This window comes from Chaetodon trifascialis, chromosome 1 (assembly GCF_039877785.1).
Source record: "Chaetodon trifascialis isolate fChaTrf1 chromosome 1, fChaTrf1.hap1, whole genome shotgun sequence".
Classification (NCBI taxonomy): Eukaryota; Metazoa; Chordata; class Actinopteri; order Chaetodontiformes; family Chaetodontidae; genus Chaetodon; species Chaetodon trifascialis.
This window is the reverse complement of record NC_092056.1, coordinates 32,236,896-32,255,292: the sequence shown is the minus strand read 5'-3', so window position 1 is coordinate 32,255,292 and position 18,397 is coordinate 32,236,896. Positions and strand designations below refer to the sequence as shown.

Sequence of the window (18,397 nt, the reverse complement as noted above, 5' to 3'; positions counted from 1 at the left end):
CAGCAGGGGGGAGGTGTCGGCATAATGAGCCAGCACATTGGAATTTTCGACCACTTTGGTCTGCGATGGCGGCGTAAAAGTGCACTGAAAGCCGACACCTCCCCCATACTGCACCGCAACGCCCATCCTGGCGCACCTCTGTGCGCCTTGGTTTACCAAAATACCAAGTGCGCCGTGCGCCTGCCTGCGCCGCTCAAAAATACTACTGCACCAGCGGCGGAGTCAAAAATAGAGCTCCAAGTGAAAAGGACGTCAGAGCCTTGACCATGGTAGTATCTGAAAAAGACTTTGCTGCCCTCTACTGCTAAAAGTCAGACACAACGAGTGTACTTTGTGTACATTTAGGATGATTTCTTCCTCATACAGAGAGTGTGGGTATTATTGTTTTGTGCTCAGCACCATCTCCATTTGTCTTTACATCTCACCCAGCTGATCATATAACATCTGTTCCACTGTCATGGCCTGAGAGCTCCACTACCAATGGCAGTGTTCACCGTGAGTAACACACACTGAGCATTCACATCTGTGGAAATGTGTTCTGAAAAGATTCATCAGCACAAAATTAACCAACAGCCCTTTTGACGATCCGTAAATCCTGTATTACCAAGCAAACAATACAGCAGATGAGAAATGAAGTTCATTCAGGATCTTGGAAACTTTAGTCTGACTCACGGTAAACTTACTATCATTTTCCAGAACTTTCAACTGCATCTCAGAGTTTCATCTGCGGATCGTTTTCCCTCAGTTTTCATTGAAATGGCTCTGCATTAGTACTGACAAATGATCAAACCTCATGCATTCAAGCTCTGATTGCAGCTTTTTTCTGAGTTTTCACCTGTATTTCATGGTGTTCATCAGCAGATGGAGTTGGATTAGTCTTCTAGAAGATGGCATAAAAAATGTTTGAAGAAATCTCAAAGTTTACTTACTAGCTTTTACATGTGTTTTACCCAAATCTTATGATCTTCAGCAGCAATTGTCATGGAGATTGTTTAGTAGTCAGTAGTTGGTACTGGCTACTGAGCAAATCCACTAAAGTTTGTCTTACTAACTGTTTGGAGACTCATATGCCACATTTCCACCAGCGCAGCTCGACTCGACTCTACTCTACCCGGTTGTTTTGTGTTTCCATTAGGGATAGTACCTGGTACCCGATACTATTTTTAGTACCTGCTCTGGCGAGGTTCCAAGCGAGTAGAAGCGATACTATATGTGTGACGTCAACAGCCTGTCGGCCACTGATTGGCCAGAGAGTGTCGTCACTGGTCTGTGACGTCCAACACCGGAAAAACAATCCCGCCCCCTCCATTGTAACGCCGGACAACAGCAACCGCTGACTTTTCTGACCCGAAGCCTTTTCTGGGTTTCTTCTCTTGCTTTGTGTGTGACAAAAAGCCACAAACCGAGCAGCAAATACAACATCACCTCGATGTCCTCCATTGTTTGTCGGCTCCGTTTGCGTCGCGTACAAACTGACGTCATACAGTAGCAGTTTCGCGCAGCCATGGTATGACGACCCCGCCTACATTGAGGAGGTACTATGAAGTACTCAATTGTAATGGAAACTCAACCAAACCAAGTAGAGTAGAACCGAGTCGAGTAGAGCCGGAATTGTGTAATGGAAATGCGCCAATAGTCTTTGTCAGTAGGTGGAGTTTGCTCTTTTTTTTTCTTTCTTTTTTTTTGGTCAAAGAATTGTAAAGACACAATGTTAGACTCGTTTTGGACATTTTATTGATCAAATGATTAACTGAAAAAAAGTACTTGATGTATATACACTTGACTAACACACAAGGAGAAAAGAACCCATTTCTCATCTCTGCTCTTAATGTGCAGGAGTGAAAAGATTAGTCACTAACTTTGGAATCTCTTATTCTGGTGCAGAGTCAGAGGTGTTGGACCAGCCATGCTGTCGCTCTCTCTATGACTTTGAGCCAGAGAATGAGGGTGAGCTGGGCTTCAAGGAAGGTGACATCATCATCCTCACCAACCAGATAGATGAGAACTGGTATGAGGGCATGATCAATGGTGAGTCCGGTTTTTTCCCCATCAACTATGTGGAGGTCATCGTCCCCCTGCCTCAGTGAAGTCCAGCACCTCATGTCCTTTGCAGGCTCCCTCTTGCCTCACCACACTCTCTGCCCTCAGCTCGACTCGGACCTGAAAATGCACGGGCCAACTCAGCCCGAAGCTGGAAAACATAAAAGAGGAGAGAAGTAGTAGTTTTTTCCCAAGCCAACATATGATCAAATGTCACTGATTACATTCTTTCTGCTGTTGATATTTATGGACGTTAAGCCAATTAAACCTAAGCCATTAAGTGGAACTCTTCATGGTTGGCCAGACCAAGGTGAAGTTGTCAAACTCTGTAATCCATCCTGTCAGTCCTTCAGATGCTGCTGCTCCCTCTTTGTGCTGATCAGAGTTTATCTCTTTGAGCTGTCTGTCTGTTTTGGGCCCCTCACCACAAACTGAGGCTCCTCAACTGTGCTTGAAGTGTACCTCTGGACATTGTGACTGTATTCTAAGTCACTACAGACAAATTGTATGCTTTTATTTATATTACAGTCACAATAAGAAAATGAAATACATTTCAGGATATTTTCAATCCCTTGATGTCGTCTTACAGTTAACCAAAAAATGATAGAGGCTTTGAATTTGCATCACAAATCCCCTCATGGTGATAGCTTTAACTGTCACAGACCTCTCACATCGCCATAATCTAAGTACAAATTCAAATGAATGGAATTTTATTTTGTGGTGCTCACAGGATTTTAACAAAGACGATTAAAAGGAATTGAAAATTTTGAGAGGTGACCAAAAAAATCTGATTTGTTTTCATTTCGGTGAGCTGACCTTTTGAAAAAGGCCCCCTGTATTCCAATGATTAGCTTTGTGTTTTAAAAACATTTCATGTTCTGTGTTATTATCCAAACACCAGCCTCGCTTTTTAAGTGCTTATGATGATTTGTGAGGCATCCAAGTGAAATCCGCTAAAGTAGATCATTTCAGTATATTACAACTTCATTCTTGTTTTTGTAGTTTTGGCCATCATCTCTATCGGTAATGATTACACCGGACTTGTCAAGTGAATTTCTGATTTAACTTAGACCTACCATACTTGGCATAGTTGTGCACTCAGTTTCCCTGTGCAAGGATTATCAGGCGTGCTCACTTTTAGTTTCCAGAACAGTTTGTTTCGACCATCTGGATAAACTGTCTGTGTGATTGTCTGACTGCTTATGTTTCTTGCCCTGTTGGGCTTCCCAGATTGTTCTAGGATTTCAGCGTTTACTTTGGTGATTACAATGTTATGACTGATAGAAATGATGGCCAAAATTTCAAGAAATAACATTAAATAACATTAGTAATTATAAAACAGAATTTGTCTTTATGTGAAATCAAACATGTGGTATCTGTGGCCGTTTGCTGGATGGCACTCGTCCCTTCAGCACAAACATTTCAAGCCACAGCTCTTGAACAGTGACCCCATGCCCCAGTTAAAAAGTTAAAGTCAGCGGTGTTTGAAAGCCACACATTCCACTGGGATCATGGGACACAGTACATGATGTACAGTATGTTATCACTGTTAGGCTGGGCCTGTGTTCAGGTCGGCCTTTCTCGTGTTGTTCTCGTGTACCTTTCTGTTCGCGTCCTCTCTCTCTCTCCACTGCCTGCCTGTTTGCCTGCTGTGCTCTTAGGACTGTGGGGACCTTAAGTGAACTCCGTCTCTCTGAATGTCCCTCTCTCTGTCCATGTTTACATGCTCTGACTGTGTCAAATAGAGATGAATGCCTTGTCACACTGAAATCATATGAAAGTGCTTTTTTGAAATGTTGTTTGTATTGCACTGAAGCTTTAGAATCTACCTACCACTTACAGTATGCCTATGGACATGCACCTTTTTGGTGGTTTTGTTTTTCATTTTCTTTCAGCGTTGCACTTTGTATTATTCACAAAAGGGTTAGAATCACTACCATATCAGATATATATGTGAATTCAAGATGGTAAATACTTAGATTTATATAGCCGCAGACATACTGTGGATGTACTGTACTATAATGAATCTCCTATTTCAATTTTTGTAATGTAGATTGGAAAAATGGTTGTGTCACATCTTAAATGGGATGTAGAGCAAGTCTGTGAAAGGAGATGGTCCTGTTACCTTGTGACACTCATTCCAGCTCTCTTATTAGCTAGTGATAAGCCATAGGATAAGTAAAGGCCTCCTGTTAGTGTGTGGCTACTCTGATAAACCTGTTCATTTAGGAAGTCCCATCACAGCTTGGGGTGGTAAAACACCTCAGTAGCCTGACAACCAGCAGTCGTCGTCCCTGACAATGCTTGGAGAATATTCAGTCACATGCCACCAGACGAGGGTGCACTAGCTGACTGACTGTAATTCCTCTGAGAGGCCGGGGCCTTTCTTTACCTTAACTGCAGAGAAACTAGGCCTTTACAAGAAACTTTATTTCAAATGTCCCATTTGATACGTTCATTTTATCATGTTTTAGTAAGTTTTCTGGCCTGATTCTGTTTTTATATGCTATTGAATGCAAACTCATTCTTGCTCTTTGTTTTACCAGCTGTCCAGACACATTCATGATAGTCTACATCCAAAGCATTAACTCAGTCTGTACAACAACACATTCATGTCACCACTCAGATATATGTATAAACAGAAATACAGTTTTCTATCAGTAATTTATTCCTATTCCTTCTGCTTAAATGTTCTTTTTAAAGGTTTTAGATGAAAAGCTTTCCTGTTGCTCAAAGGGCATACCTTTGCAAAACAGGATCAGCTATTTAAAAATTCAAAGGTACAAAGTGTTTGCAAAAACATAAGGTGAATGACAAATCCCATGGTGCATATGAGCAAGAACCATCCAATCACAGTCTAAAGGTCTGTTATGTGTGCTGCTAATGGTTGACACAACTGAAAGACTCTTTTGGGAGAGTGCATTTCTTTTGAGAAAAAACTTTATACAGTCTGCAGCTTAAATCACTTTACTTTTGGATTCGATATTTGAAAGCTGAATGAAGAATACATCTTTACATATATATATATAATATCTGCAGTCCCTGGTAGGCTTTTAGTTTGATTGAAACATTTGCAGAAAGTGACAGTAAATTGTCAGCATTCAAAACATGGCAAAGCAGAAGCGATTGGGATTGATTAGTGAATGAGAACAGTGAAACATTTTCTCTTTTTAACAGAATAAAAAGAGGAAGGATTTTCACCAGAGTGGTGAGTATGACATGACTGATGTTGTACTGCTGGAATTAGTGGTGTGGAAATGTACATTGTACTAAATTTACCAAATGGGCAATCAGACTACACGTAATAACACCCAAATTCAATGTTTAGCCAGTGACCAGCCTTCATTTATTTGACCATTATTTCAACACCAGCTTTTATTCAAGAATTCACAGTACTCAAAATGATTCTCTGGCAGTTCAACAAAAAAGTGTTTCCCTCCAGAAGTGTTTGCATTTCCTCATTTTTATCCACAAAGAGTTAATAATGTGAATTGAAAAACCCCAGATCTAAACTCAGATTTGGGTTTTTGTCCAAAAAGTACTTGATAGACTACATTCTTAATCTACATTATGTAGTTTCATCTTTTATCATACGTGGACCAACTGTACTTTATACATAGTAGAGAGAAAGTAAAGAAAATGTATTGGATACTAGCTTGTAATTTCGTCGATGTTCATGTTGCATGATGATCTTTTTCTTTTAAAAGATTGTTATTTTGAATTTGGGATACTGGAAAAGAGTCACAGTATATTACAGAAAGGAGAGAAGAGTTAAACCTGCATTCGGTCTCCAGAAAGAAGAAACAAAAGAAGTTTAAGAAATTATTATAAATACAGTTATCATGAAACAAGTGTACCCAACCATACCAACTAGCCATTTCCAAAGCTTTTGACTGACTGAATTTCAACGTTGTTTTTTTTTTTTTTAGTCAGCCCCACATTATGAATTTCTGATACTAACACAATATTTCTCTCACTTGTACCTCTGTTTGCCTTTGCACTCCACAAAAGTCTCCCATCAGTATTAATTTTATAACCAACCAAGCAAAGAAAACTGGCTGCGTAGTTCTGTGTTTCATTTTTTTCAGTACCATAATTTATGCAAAAGGTGTTTTTTGTAGATGTTCTAAATGAATATATTAATAAATATATTGCCTAAATAAATGACAAGCAAATATCAATCACATGTGCTTTATGTGTGTCTTCATCTGTGAATTACACTATGGCCAAAATGATGTGTATACTTTTGTCATGCAGCTGTCCTTCATGTTTTAGGGCCATTGTCATTCCAGTGATGATCATTTTTAATGTTACAGCACACAATGACATTTTAAACAACAGTGTACATCCAACTTTGTGTCAACAGAAAGGGATGGTCCTTTCATGCTTCAATATAAGAACGCTCCCCGTGTACAAAGCCTTCTCCATAGAAATTGGTGTTCTAGGCTGGAGAGAAAGAACTTGACTGGTTTGCACAGAGCCCTGCCTCAGCCCTACCCAAAACCTCTGGGATTAACTGAAATGTCAACTGTGAGCCTGACCTTATCACCCAGCGTCAGTGTTGGTCCTCACTAATGCCACATTATAACATCTGGTGGAAAGACCACAAGAGTGGAGACTGTTGTAGGAACAAATTAATGCCCATGGTTTACAAAGGATGTGTTCAACAACAGTATGCGATGACCATATACTTTTGGCCAAATAATGTACCTTAAGTTACGTTAACTATACCCACTCTAATGGGTTTTGAGACTATCGTGCGACTATTGTTGCCATGTTCTTACTGTGAAATTAATACTTTATAATTTTGCCTCTTTCTGCTCCTGAAAGTTACACAAATTTAGTTTTCAAAAAATTACTAACAAGCAGATATTGTTTTGTATTAAAAGATCACACACAAATACAAATTGGGAATCACTGCCTTAAATGATATGGTACATAGCACATACACATTGTTTAGGATGCAAAAAAAAAAACCCAAAAAAACCACAAATAACTTCAGTTGGAATACAGGACTGAAAAAAGTGGTGTGGCTGTTTCAAGATGCACAACAAGGAGGCACTTGAAGAAAAATGGGCTGCATGGTCGAGTCACCAGAAGAGGCCGCCATTACTACCAAATGCCGCAAAGCATTACAGCTTACAATACACCAAACAGTACAGAGACAAGCTCAAAACTTCTGGAACAAAGTTATTTGGAGTGTTGAGACAAAATGAAACGTTTTGACCACAACCATAAACATTACATTTGGAGAGGAGTCAACAAGGCCTATGATGAAAGGTACACCATTCCTACTGTGAAGCATGGAGGGGGATCGCTGATATTTTGGGGATGTGTGAGCGACAAAGGCACAAGAAACTTGGTCAAAATTGATAGCAAGATGAATGCAGCATCTTATCAGAAAATACTGGAGGAAAATTTGCACTCCTTCAAGCTGTCATTGATGTTAAAAGGGGCAATAAACAGTATTAAGAACTGGGGTATGTAAACTTTTGATCAGGGTCATTTGGGTAGTTTCTGTTGTCATTATGATTTAAAAAGAGTAAACTCAGTTGTTCACCCAACCACTAACCATGAGTGAAAGAAAAGTTTTTGTGTTATCATTCATATTCTCTGAAAAATTACCAAGAAATCATAAATTCTGCCAGGGTATGTAAACTTATGAGCACAACTGTAGTCTCTGTGATGTCACTCATAGATTTCATAAACGCTATTGTGAAACTCAGTGACTGTGGCTCCAGCCGTCACTATCTTGGCAGTGCCTGACTCCACCAAATTCCTGGGTAATCCAAAAATGGGCAAAGAGTTGGAGCTTGGGTGGAGCTGAGTTGGGCCAAATGAAGCCTGGTTGCTGTTTGTTGTTAAAGGACAGGGGAGACATTTGTTGACAGGATGATCCTATGTAGATAGATGTAGATAGAAGGTTTTTCACCAGGATGATTGATTTCCAGTCCTCCAGTTTACGATAAAATGAAGTATAAATTCACCCAAATTACAAAAACATACACTCAGTTGCCATTTATCGGGTAACTTGTCCTGGGTTGCAATACACCTTTGTTATCGTCAGTTACATATATATACTAAATGAGATGTATTCTGGATACTGGACAATCCAGTTCACCCCCACTTATATGAATGTTGTAGACAAAATATTAGAAACTTGTGAGATGTGTGATGCTATGCAACCTATACAACCTACTGCCTTCACAATGACAGAATTGGTTTAGACAGGTGGACCTCAATCATCTGACAAGTAAGTGTAATTTGTCTCCATTACCTCTTATTCACAAGTAGCATATATTTCCCTGAAACAGTGTTCTGGTTATTGATAATACAGTATGTGAATAGCTTTCATTGGAGGAACTTTTTACTGGAAAAAATAGCTCCTATAAAACTTTTGAAAGCATGGTCTATGGATTATCCTGAGAGCTGTTTTACTCTTGAATTATTAATTCTAAGTTTGTCTATGCTGTGGACATCACAAATGAAATACCATTCACCTCCACTGTATTTTGATAAACACTATTTGCATGGATATATTCAAGTAAAGGAAAGCAATAAAAAATACTGGGTGAATCGCTCATTTGAACTTGAATTCCAAAGTGAGATCAATGGGTGTAGACAGTTGAAGGTAGCAGCATTCCCCATGGTAATAGACTATATCCAGACCTCAGCACTCCTCTCCTTGGACCCCCTGATCTCCCTCTTACTCTTCAGAAGCTGCCTCTCTCCTTTATGAGAGTCCTGTCTCTTTTGCTGCTCTGGTCTATTTTCTCTGACATCCTCAGGCTCCCTCATCCTGCTACAGTTCACAACACAGGTCCAGTCAGGCTGATGACCCACCACCAGGTCCAAAGTGGGCAGGGAGGTGGTGCTGGTCACATCCCTGAAGCCTAAAGAGGATGTGAGGGAAGGACTGTCTGGAGGGAAGGTTTCGTATCCCCGCCTCATACCTGGACAGCCTCCCCAGGATGCACTCTCCTTCAGCCTCACTGCCTGCCGGATCTTCTTCCAGCCTAGGTGGTTGAGCTCCAGCAGATTGAGCAGGATGCAGAAAAGACCCACGCAAAACATGAAGAGCAAGAAGATGGTCTTCTCTGTTGGCCTGGAGACATAACAGTCCACTGGCTGGCTACAGGGGGCCGAGGTACAAAGGAAATGAACAGGCACCTGGAAGCCAAACAGCTTCCACTGAGCCAAGACAAAGCCCACTTCCAGAACAGCCCGTAAACACACATGGAAGACATAACATTTAGACAGAACCCCTCCGGAAACCACATGACCCTCTGCACTGCCCTCCATAAAGGTACAAGCTTGGGCATGGCTCAAAGACACCATGTTGTTTGGGTCTCCCCTCTGGAGACTCTGGGCAGTGATGCCTTCCAGCACATCTGTAAGGCTGTGACCTAGATGTTTATGGGAGTGGATGGAGCAGCTGTCTGAGTTGCAGCTCCGATCATAGATCTCCTGTCCGCCACAGTGCCGTATGTCTGGTCTTTCCTGCCCTGGGATATCCCCTAATCTTTGCCCCTGCCTCTGGGTGGTGTTGTGGGGCAGCTTGGACAGGTTGTGCCACGTGTAGATGATGAAGCAAAGGGATGGTGTGGAGACACTGATGATGTGGAAAACCCAGAAGCGAGGTTGCGAAATAGGTGCAAATGCGTCGTAGCACACAGTGGAGCATCCGGGCTGCATCGTGTTGCACACAAACATCTCCTGCTCGTCGGTGTACACGTCCTCAGTTGCCACTGCAACAATGAGCAGCCGGAAAATAACCATAACAGTGAGCCACAGGCGACCAATCATGGTGGAGTGCTGGTGGACAGCATCCAAGAGACGTTTTAGCAAGGTCCACTCCGTCATGGTGGCCTGTGGCTGCTGAATGTGTCGAAGAGGGATGAGCTGCCTGGCGTAGAGCAGTCTTCTCTGGACTGATCCACCTCTCCTCCTCCGGAACTCCTACCCTGTTGAACTTGCTGACATCTTAAACCACCCTGCAGAAGACCTGATCTGGGCAACAATATCCCATTAATCTACGCTACCTCCTGTTCTTGAGTTTTTCCCCAATTCTAGAAATTCTTCACATTTTTAAGTTAGAAGATTCTTCGAAAATCAGAGCACCTACCCTCCCTAGCTGAACCCTGTAGTAGTCTTCCTCTCTGCCTGAGTGTTCACTAGTTCTGCCTGGCTGCCTTGGGAGGAGCAGAGCCACTGAGAGAGAGAGAGCCACCCATCTTTCATAGATAAGGATGTCCACTTGACATGAGTCACTTGGTGCACTCACTTCTCTCTTGTCTTTAGGATCCATTTTAAAACTGGGAGACATCACCCTTCTTCCACTGGAGGAGCAGCTGATAGTGCAGACTGAAAGTACAGACTGGGCATTCTCCCCAGATTAGTCCTGTGAAAGCTAATGGACTCTTCCTTTAATGAGAGAGCACAGACAAGTACAGAAGAACATACTCACTTTCAGATTCTGGTTGCACAATTGACTCTGCTGATTACAAAAATAAATAAAGAAGTTTGTGTCTGGATACATGAGGGAGGGAAATAATAACAAACCAATGTTTGGATTGGTGAAAGTCTTTCCAGAGTTTGGTGGGGTGAGATTTTGTGTTCCAGGGTTTGTTTTGACTGCCCTTCTCCAGCCACTTGCCAATCCTCTTATCTGTGTTTTAAAAAAAGACCCTTGAAAGGTCTGCTAGCATCAAATCATTGTTTCCCTGAGATAAAACACTCAGTGACCCCTTTCCTTACTTCAAACGGTCATGGCAAGCCCCATCTGAGTCAGAGCTCTGCCACTTTCTATTTATAACATGAACAGAAACATTTGATGTAGCATTTTATGAAATGTCATTAAACTCATGTAATGCTTGATATTCTAAAAGCTGCAGTATTCTTTGAATGAAATGCTTGTTGGATCATCTAACTGTGTGAAACCCACTTTCTGATGGTGGAATCAAATGGCAATGTTTGTAAACAGGCAATCTAACAATCATACGCAATGACTTGCCAGGTGTTTGGAGGTGTGTATACAGGTGCGGTTTTGAACTCCTGTTTTCACACTACCACATCTGTGGCTTTTCTTGTGTAAAAATGAGCATCAAGGGGAGACTCTGAAAGTGCTGCTGTCCCTATTTGTATGATTTACTGTGGCAATATTTCAAAGACACACAAAAGCATTTTTGTTTTACATTTGTAATTGGCAATGACACTTTTTGTCAGATGATCAATATGCAAAGTGTCAGGATTTCTCCAAGTGTTTTCTCTTTCCCTTTTTTTCCCTAGTGTTATTTGTCTTCCTCTTGCACTGCTGGCCCTGCCTAATTACCTGCACACCTGAGGTGTGTTAGAGCCTGAGTGCTGGCAGTACTAACGAAAGGCTTTCTGGACGTGTGGCTGCCAGTTCATCCTGATCTCTACCGTGTTGTTATCCTGTCTTCCGTTATTCTTCAGTCCCGTTCGGTGTGCCTCTCAGCCTCAGTTTTCCAGCATAGTTTCTTTTGCTATTCCACTCGGTTTGAGTGCACTTTTGGTTTTTCCCTTTTTGTAAATAAATTGATTTTGTTTTCTGGCAACTGTCCTGGTATTAGTCTGCTCATTTGAGTCCTGAAATAAATTTTATTTTAAGGCTAAGCCTTAACACAAAGTGGTGTGCATTGGTGCACGTGCAAAAATGTGCATACACAAACCAGACCAAAATCAGTACTTAAAACTTACAAACATTTGCTGTTCAAAATAAATATGCAATAAATAAAATAAACCAGTTGACAGTGCGTCACTGGTGAACCACTCTGTTGTATGCTATTTAAGACATGACCTGTGATTGTGTTGTTGTTTCCTTAAGCATTGAGCTTTCTTTAAATCATTCCAAAAGCATCCATTTGTTTTTATTGTTCAGTCAACTGATGAATTCACATTCAGCCTAATTATTATGGTATAAGACGTTTCCTGCAAACTTGCAGATCCACCTGCCTGTGTCTGTCTGTTTTGGTCAGGTTGCTGCTACCCGGATTTTCTTGATAAAATGAGTCCTGGCATTCACAAACAATCTCATCAGTTAGGCATGTTTTTATCAAATGATGCAATAAAGCCAAAAGTCAATGGTTTGTTGACCCTTCTACTTGTTAAAAAAAGGAAAGGGAGCGATGGCAACACAAATGACTGATGTCAGAGAGAACCATTGTTCCTCAGTGATTAAAGATCAGTCTCATTCACAAAGCTAACACACTTTGGTTAACACTTCGGTTCTCCTTATAAAGAAGCTGATGTCCTCCACTTTCTCTTTTGCCTTATTATCACAGTTGGTAGATGGCAAAATGATGTTTAAACAATGAACGCAAACTTAAATCAGAAATTATTTGACTGATTGACTTCAAAGATTTTTTTCCCCCTTCTTTTATTTTCAATTCTATGATGTCTAACAGTAAATACCAACTGCTGTTGATTCATCCTAAAGACAGTACCACATGCGCCTCAGCTGAGCAGACAATCCATAAATACAACTTTAGGGTTGTCATACCATCTGGTCATGTATCCCACATATGGCACATGGCAGCTCTGCATATACTTTACAGTATGTGCATTTACATTTACAAGATTATTGAGGCTGAATAAATGAAAGCAGGATCTTGATATTGGTAAGGTCATGTTTCTACCACCATACCCAAATCTTCACCACTGAATTCCTGGAAAGAGACTTGGGATGCAGTGGGAGGCAGCCGGAGGTGTGATAGTGAGTTTTTTACTTTTCAGTTTGGACATTTGGAACAGCCATAAACACTATTGAATTTAGATATAAAATGTCAACACATTGTACAAACTGCTTTATTTAAAAAATACTGAACCCCTTCTTATTTTTATTCCCATTAAGAATGACACTGGTGTCTGCTAGGGGTGCGTGTTGCAATATCTTGTCATGATCTTGATGGCGTACAGGTCAAGCAAGCGTGAGTTAATGTTTAGCCTCCTACAGTGCTTTTGTCTAATATCGATCCAGACCAAGGCACAAGCTGGATTAACATCTTTTAATGGCTGTTATGGGACCTGATGAAGTGAACGATCAATAGACTGGAGAGTGGCCCCTCGCTCCTGCCCTGAGTAGGATTAGAGAGGGCCCTAGTCTCATTTAACACAATGCAAATGGAGGAGGGGAGTTGAAGGTTCAGACGATGGCAAATAGACCTTGACTAAAGCCCAGACACAACATCAGCTGACCCAGACTGGAGTCAGCCAGGGGCAGTGACCAACAGGTCCACACCAAGCCATAGAGAGGACAGGGCCTGGCTTTTCTCCAGAGAGGTATGATGGGGCCCTGTGTACATATGTTTTTATCCAGCATGTCTGGGTCTCTGCATGCTGCTGTCAAAGGACTTGTCCACCATCTCAGTCTGTTGATGAAGGAATTCCCAATGATGTGCAGTCCCTCTGGGATTTGTCAGGAGCAGCCTGGGAATGAATATCAGACAGGTTGAGAGGGAAAAGAGAGAGAAAGAGAGGGACTGCCAGTCAGATGAAGCCCTTCTCTTTCTCCCCTATGCTTAAGAGTTCCTTTCCAGCTGGATTTTCATCTGTGCTTACATGTAGAGGGAGAGAACATAAATATGAATGAAAGGGCTTTCTTAAGAACACAGGCTTGGTTCCAAATCTGCTACATGCAGGCATACAAGGTGCAATGTTCATTCAGTCATTACTCTACAACAGAGAGTTTTGTGGTCCCTTTTTCCTGCTCACAGAGCAGAAATGGCATAGATGGATGAATAAACAATGAAAAATGATTCACAGAGGAGTGGAGAGGATGAGTTGAGGAGTCTGACTGCCAAAGGAAAGAAGCTGCTCTGTAGTTGGAGGTACAGCAGATAGTTCTGTATCACTTGTCAGACAGCAGCAGGGTGAACAGACTGGGGTGGGTATTGTCTTTTAGCATCCTTTGTGCTCTGCACAGACACCTCAACCCTCTGATGTGACTGATGCTTGGTGGATGTGTACCAATGATGTTCTGGACAGTTTCAATCGCCCTCTGCAGAGCCCTCCAGTCCCAGGCCATGCATGGACAATGCCAGTTTGTAATGTTTCCACTCAGGATGCTTTCTATTCCTGTGCAAAGTTCTTGTTGACAAGAACATATTACAGGAATTTGTCTTCTTAAGTTTCCTGAGGAAATACATTTGTTTCTGAGCTTTTACTCTATTTCAAATGTTTTTGTCAATAGCAGCTAATTCTCCAATCTAAAATGATTATTGTTGTTAGTGTTGAAAGACACCACTGTTTTTATTTTAAAGTTGCTGTTCCTTCTTGTCTTAGTAGCTTATATCTTCAAAGTGAGAGAGATTATCCAAAAGGATTTTTGGGGTGGAAACACCTCTGATAGATGTAGAAGCCCTCACTGCATACTAGTGTAGAATTCAGAATCATATGAGAGGCAAAACACTCTCTGTCCCCTTATCCTGTGCTGTCCTCAGGATTTTGGAAGGTAGGGAGATTGAGACCAAAACAAAATGATTGTTTGAGAGGGACTGCTGTTGTCTGTTGGAGGTGTATTGAATGAGTCTCTAGACTGTTTTCATTATCAACAAAAGATGGACCAAGAATTCAATAAGTTCCTGACCATGTGTCATTAGCAGGCAGTGAAGCATGATTCACAGCATGGCTTTTTCTCTGAACCTCAGTCCTGGTCTCAAACAAACACAAAGAGTTTGAAACAACAAACTCTGTGGGTTTTATTAACACACAACAACCATGTCCTGTTACTACCATGATTCACATTTCTATCTTAAACAGGGGTTGTTCTCTTCACTTCAATCAATAGGAGGCAGACTTAAAGTACAATGAGTTTTAATTTTGTGATAAGAAGACATTCCAAACAATCACACAGTCAAAGGTCAGAGACACAGACACTGAAGAAGTCCCTGTACCCTAAGCATGTAAGAGACAAGTGGCAGTAGAAATGGAAAGAGTGCCAAGAGAATCATAAGTGCCAATTGTTTTTTGTGCTTTTCTCACACTCAGTACAACCACAGCTGCTTTTACAAACATTCAGTTAGGCACTAGTTTTACTCAGATTAGCTAGTTTTGTTGAGTTTATAACAAGTTTATTCCCAAAAGAATTTGTTTGAAAGAACTGCTCGGATTAAAATATGCATACATTTTTCATTTATTGGTCATCATATGTGTTGAATTGGTTTTTTGCCTCTGAACGAGTTGTACATTTTTTGCATTTTTGATCTGTGCACCGACCGAAAGACTGTCACATTAGGAGTGGGAGTCACAGTAACATCAGTAACAGCAAGTAAATGATAAACATGAGTAATTGTAAAAATATACAGTACCAACAGCAATGTGTTTCAACTTCTTAAGATGTTCTGATTGCCTGATAAACTTGCAGTGAAGGATACCCTTTAAGTCCAAGCACATTAAAGTCAGTTCTGAAGGGGGACATTCTTGTTTTTATACTGTTTGATTCTCTGTTTGTCCATACTTGCCATCAGATTTTTCTCCAAGCAAGATGGGGTATAAATCAAAGACTGAGGACCTCTCCCCTCCACAGACACAAAGTATCCTGTCTAAAACCAGGCACAATAACAACAGTCTCATGTCTTTCTTCATTTGTGGTAGCCCTTCAGACTTCACCAGCCGACATTACCATAGGCCCCGCTCTGCTGCCTGCCTGGTAGCCCCCTAACAGGATTAGGGGGGGATATGGTGAGGTGGTGCTCCCGCTTGGTGTAACCGATGTGATTTCCATTTGTCTGGCCTGGCCCTTACTTTCCCCTCTGTCTAATCCTTCACTCTTCTCACCACTGTCTGTCAACCACACTAATCTGCTGGCAGGCTTTAGGAGGAGAGGCTTCCACACGCAGACTCTCTCTGATAAACAGTGAAGGAAAGGGCTGGTTTTCCCTGTGTGGGAACACATACCACCACTGAGTGTTTGTGGATATCAAGCTGAGGGTAAGACTACTGTTAGAAATTGACTTGTTACTTTCTACTGTACAAGGTGTTGTTTAAGCCTATTGGCTTAGCTGTCATTTGCTATAGCGTACGTGTGGTTGGCTCTGCTCTGCAGCAGTTCAGAGTTGTTTGTCATGTGTCACTGGTTACAGTATGTGTTTGTGATGAACAGCACCTGTCATACATATGACATCAAACAAGGTGAGCAGTATGCTGACCTGAGCCAACAGTCTTTTTTAACAATAATGTAGAAATAAAAACAGAGGAGCAACATTTAAGACAGTTATACATGAACATGCTCTAGTGCAAATGTTAGGGGTAGTTATCACCTCACTGTTGACTTGTTACGTTAGACACGGGTAAGTACATTGACTGTTCAAATCTACACTGAAGCAAATGTTAATTTTATCATGTCATTTATCTATATTGAGTACTAAATTTTCTTTTGACATACTGATCATTTTCTATACCTTCACAGTTTGGACTGGGTCAGTGTTGACCCAGTCCAAGAATCCTATCATAACAAGTGTCTATCTGACAACAACAAATGGGTAATTAATCTTTAATTAGTGTTTCAGAGAGCAGAGAGAGTGTATTTTTTGGGTTTTATACCACTTGTTTTAGAGAAAAAACATCTATTATACAGAATATAATGTCCTACCTATTTTACCTAAGACATGAAGAATAAAGCATAATCAATCCTCACTAGAATTAAGAAAAATAAAATGTACAAGTTTATTTTTTGGGGAACAGATTAAACATTTCTTTCTGCACTGATAGATAGACACCAACATATTATCTACCCATAAAGTTGTTATAGTTAATGTATCAGGAAACAGATACCTATTTAAACATCCAACACAGAGAGCAACAGGATTATTCACCTGGAGTCGTGTTTGTATCCACCTGATAAATGTAAGTTCAATATTCACCCTGTTTTTAGCTCTGGTTTGGTCTCCACAAACCCCTGACAAAAATGTCTGGCTATTTAGCTGCTAAATGCTCCAGTCAATGTTCACCAGCTAGTCACTAACTTTGTCTGTCTGTGGTTTGCTTCCAGTAGCATAGAACATAGCAGAGATTTCACTGATGTTGAAAAGCGCAGTCAGACTGAACTGAAACAGGAAAAAGTTGCAGGTCAAGAAGAGCTAAAGGTAGTTAAAAAGCTTCAAACTGCTGAGGGGAAGAGTGGAGCTGGTGATAATTCTCTGTGGTTCATCACAGTGGCATCTCTCACATTACGCATACTCATTAAATCCATTGTTAATACAGAATATTGATAGAGCAGTGGACTCAGTTACATGACTTAGATGGCATTGGATGCTCTGGTTCAGTTTAGATTTAACTGAGTAAATATTTCTTTGTTTAAATAAATATATAAATGACAGCTTGTGGTCTCAGGGGAAGTGTTTTATATTGTGATGAGCTGGCTTTTATACTGAAATTTATTTTGCCCTTATTTGTTTATTAAGTTTCATCTTTTAGTGTGTGAAGTTCTTAATAACTGTGTTTTACAAAAGAGTTACATATATAAAGCTACTTACTTACTTACTTTACTTAGTTACTTACTTACTATACTCAGTTACATGGTGTAAGTGTTTGTTAGGAAACAGTGTGGTGGTGTGGTCCAGCGGTGCCTTTACAGAGACCTATATGTGCTCACAGACTGTATGTGGAAACCAGCCCATTAGCAGGAGACACAGCGCTAGTGCTTGATAAGATGCTGTTTGTCAACTCCCTATAAAACCACAAATTGCCATTTATTTCTTACCTTTCTGTTTGTGTAAAACAATTAATGTGTTCATTAGTGACCTTAGAAATGTTTGTAGGTCTATTTTTTTCACAGATTCTGTTTTCCTCTGTCTCTAGTCATCATGTTACGTTAGACTAACCACGTCTGGACTCCAGCTTTATACTTACAACCCAGATTGCAAAAAGGTTAGGACACTGTGTAAAATATAAATAACAGAAAGCAATTATTTGCAAACAAACTGTGTTTACTGACAACAGATTTCCGAGGTGTTCAGAATATATATGTAGTAGTAATATCCTCTATACAATAATGTATTCACAAAGTGGAACGACTGAGTCTTTCCAGGATGTCCCTTTCAGACCCAGTCATGGTACTATCACCTGTTACCAATGAGCCTGTTTACCTGTGGAATGTTCCAAACTTCTGTTTTTGGAGCATTCCACAACTTTTCACGTTATTTGTTCTGTCCCAACTTATTTTAAAAGTGTTGCTGCATCGAATTCATAATAAGAATATATTTACAAAAATCTATGAAGTTCATCAGGTCGAACATTAACATATCAGCCTAGTCTCAGGCAAAAGCGTGTGATAGACCTGCCGATCACTGGAGGACAGCGTGTCAGAGAGTCATTTGATTTTCATTTGTGTATTCTG

General features: G+C 40.7%; 2 protein-coding genes across 3 annotated transcripts in view; one reads left to right on the top strand and one right to left on the bottom strand.

The window, feature by feature from the left end:
* sh3gl3a (SH3-domain GRB2-like 3a) overlaps positions 1-6,221 on the top strand; it is a 48,300-nt gene extending 42,079 nt beyond the window's left edge. Inside the window, exons 10-11 of one of the 2 annotated variants that reach the window (XM_070973908.1) lie at positions 430-495; positions 1,885-6,221. In XM_070973908.1, the coding sequence (XP_070830009.1) occupies positions 430-495; positions 1,885-2,087 (269 nt within the window). In that variant the 3' untranslated portion in view covers positions 2,088-6,221. The remainder of the gene's footprint in view (positions 1-429; positions 496-1,884) is intronic. The other variant, XM_070973980.1, reaches the window with a different exon arrangement.
* Positions 6,222-8,697: 2,476 nt separating this feature from the next.
* On the bottom strand, positions 8,698-9,903 carry gjd6 (gap junction protein delta 6). Its single transcript, XM_070966920.1, has one exon. The coding sequence runs from the start codon at positions 9,901-9,903 to the stop codon at positions 8,698-8,700; it is 1,206 nt and encodes a 401-aa protein (XP_070823021.1).
* Positions 9,904-18,397: the final 8,494 nt, after the last annotated feature.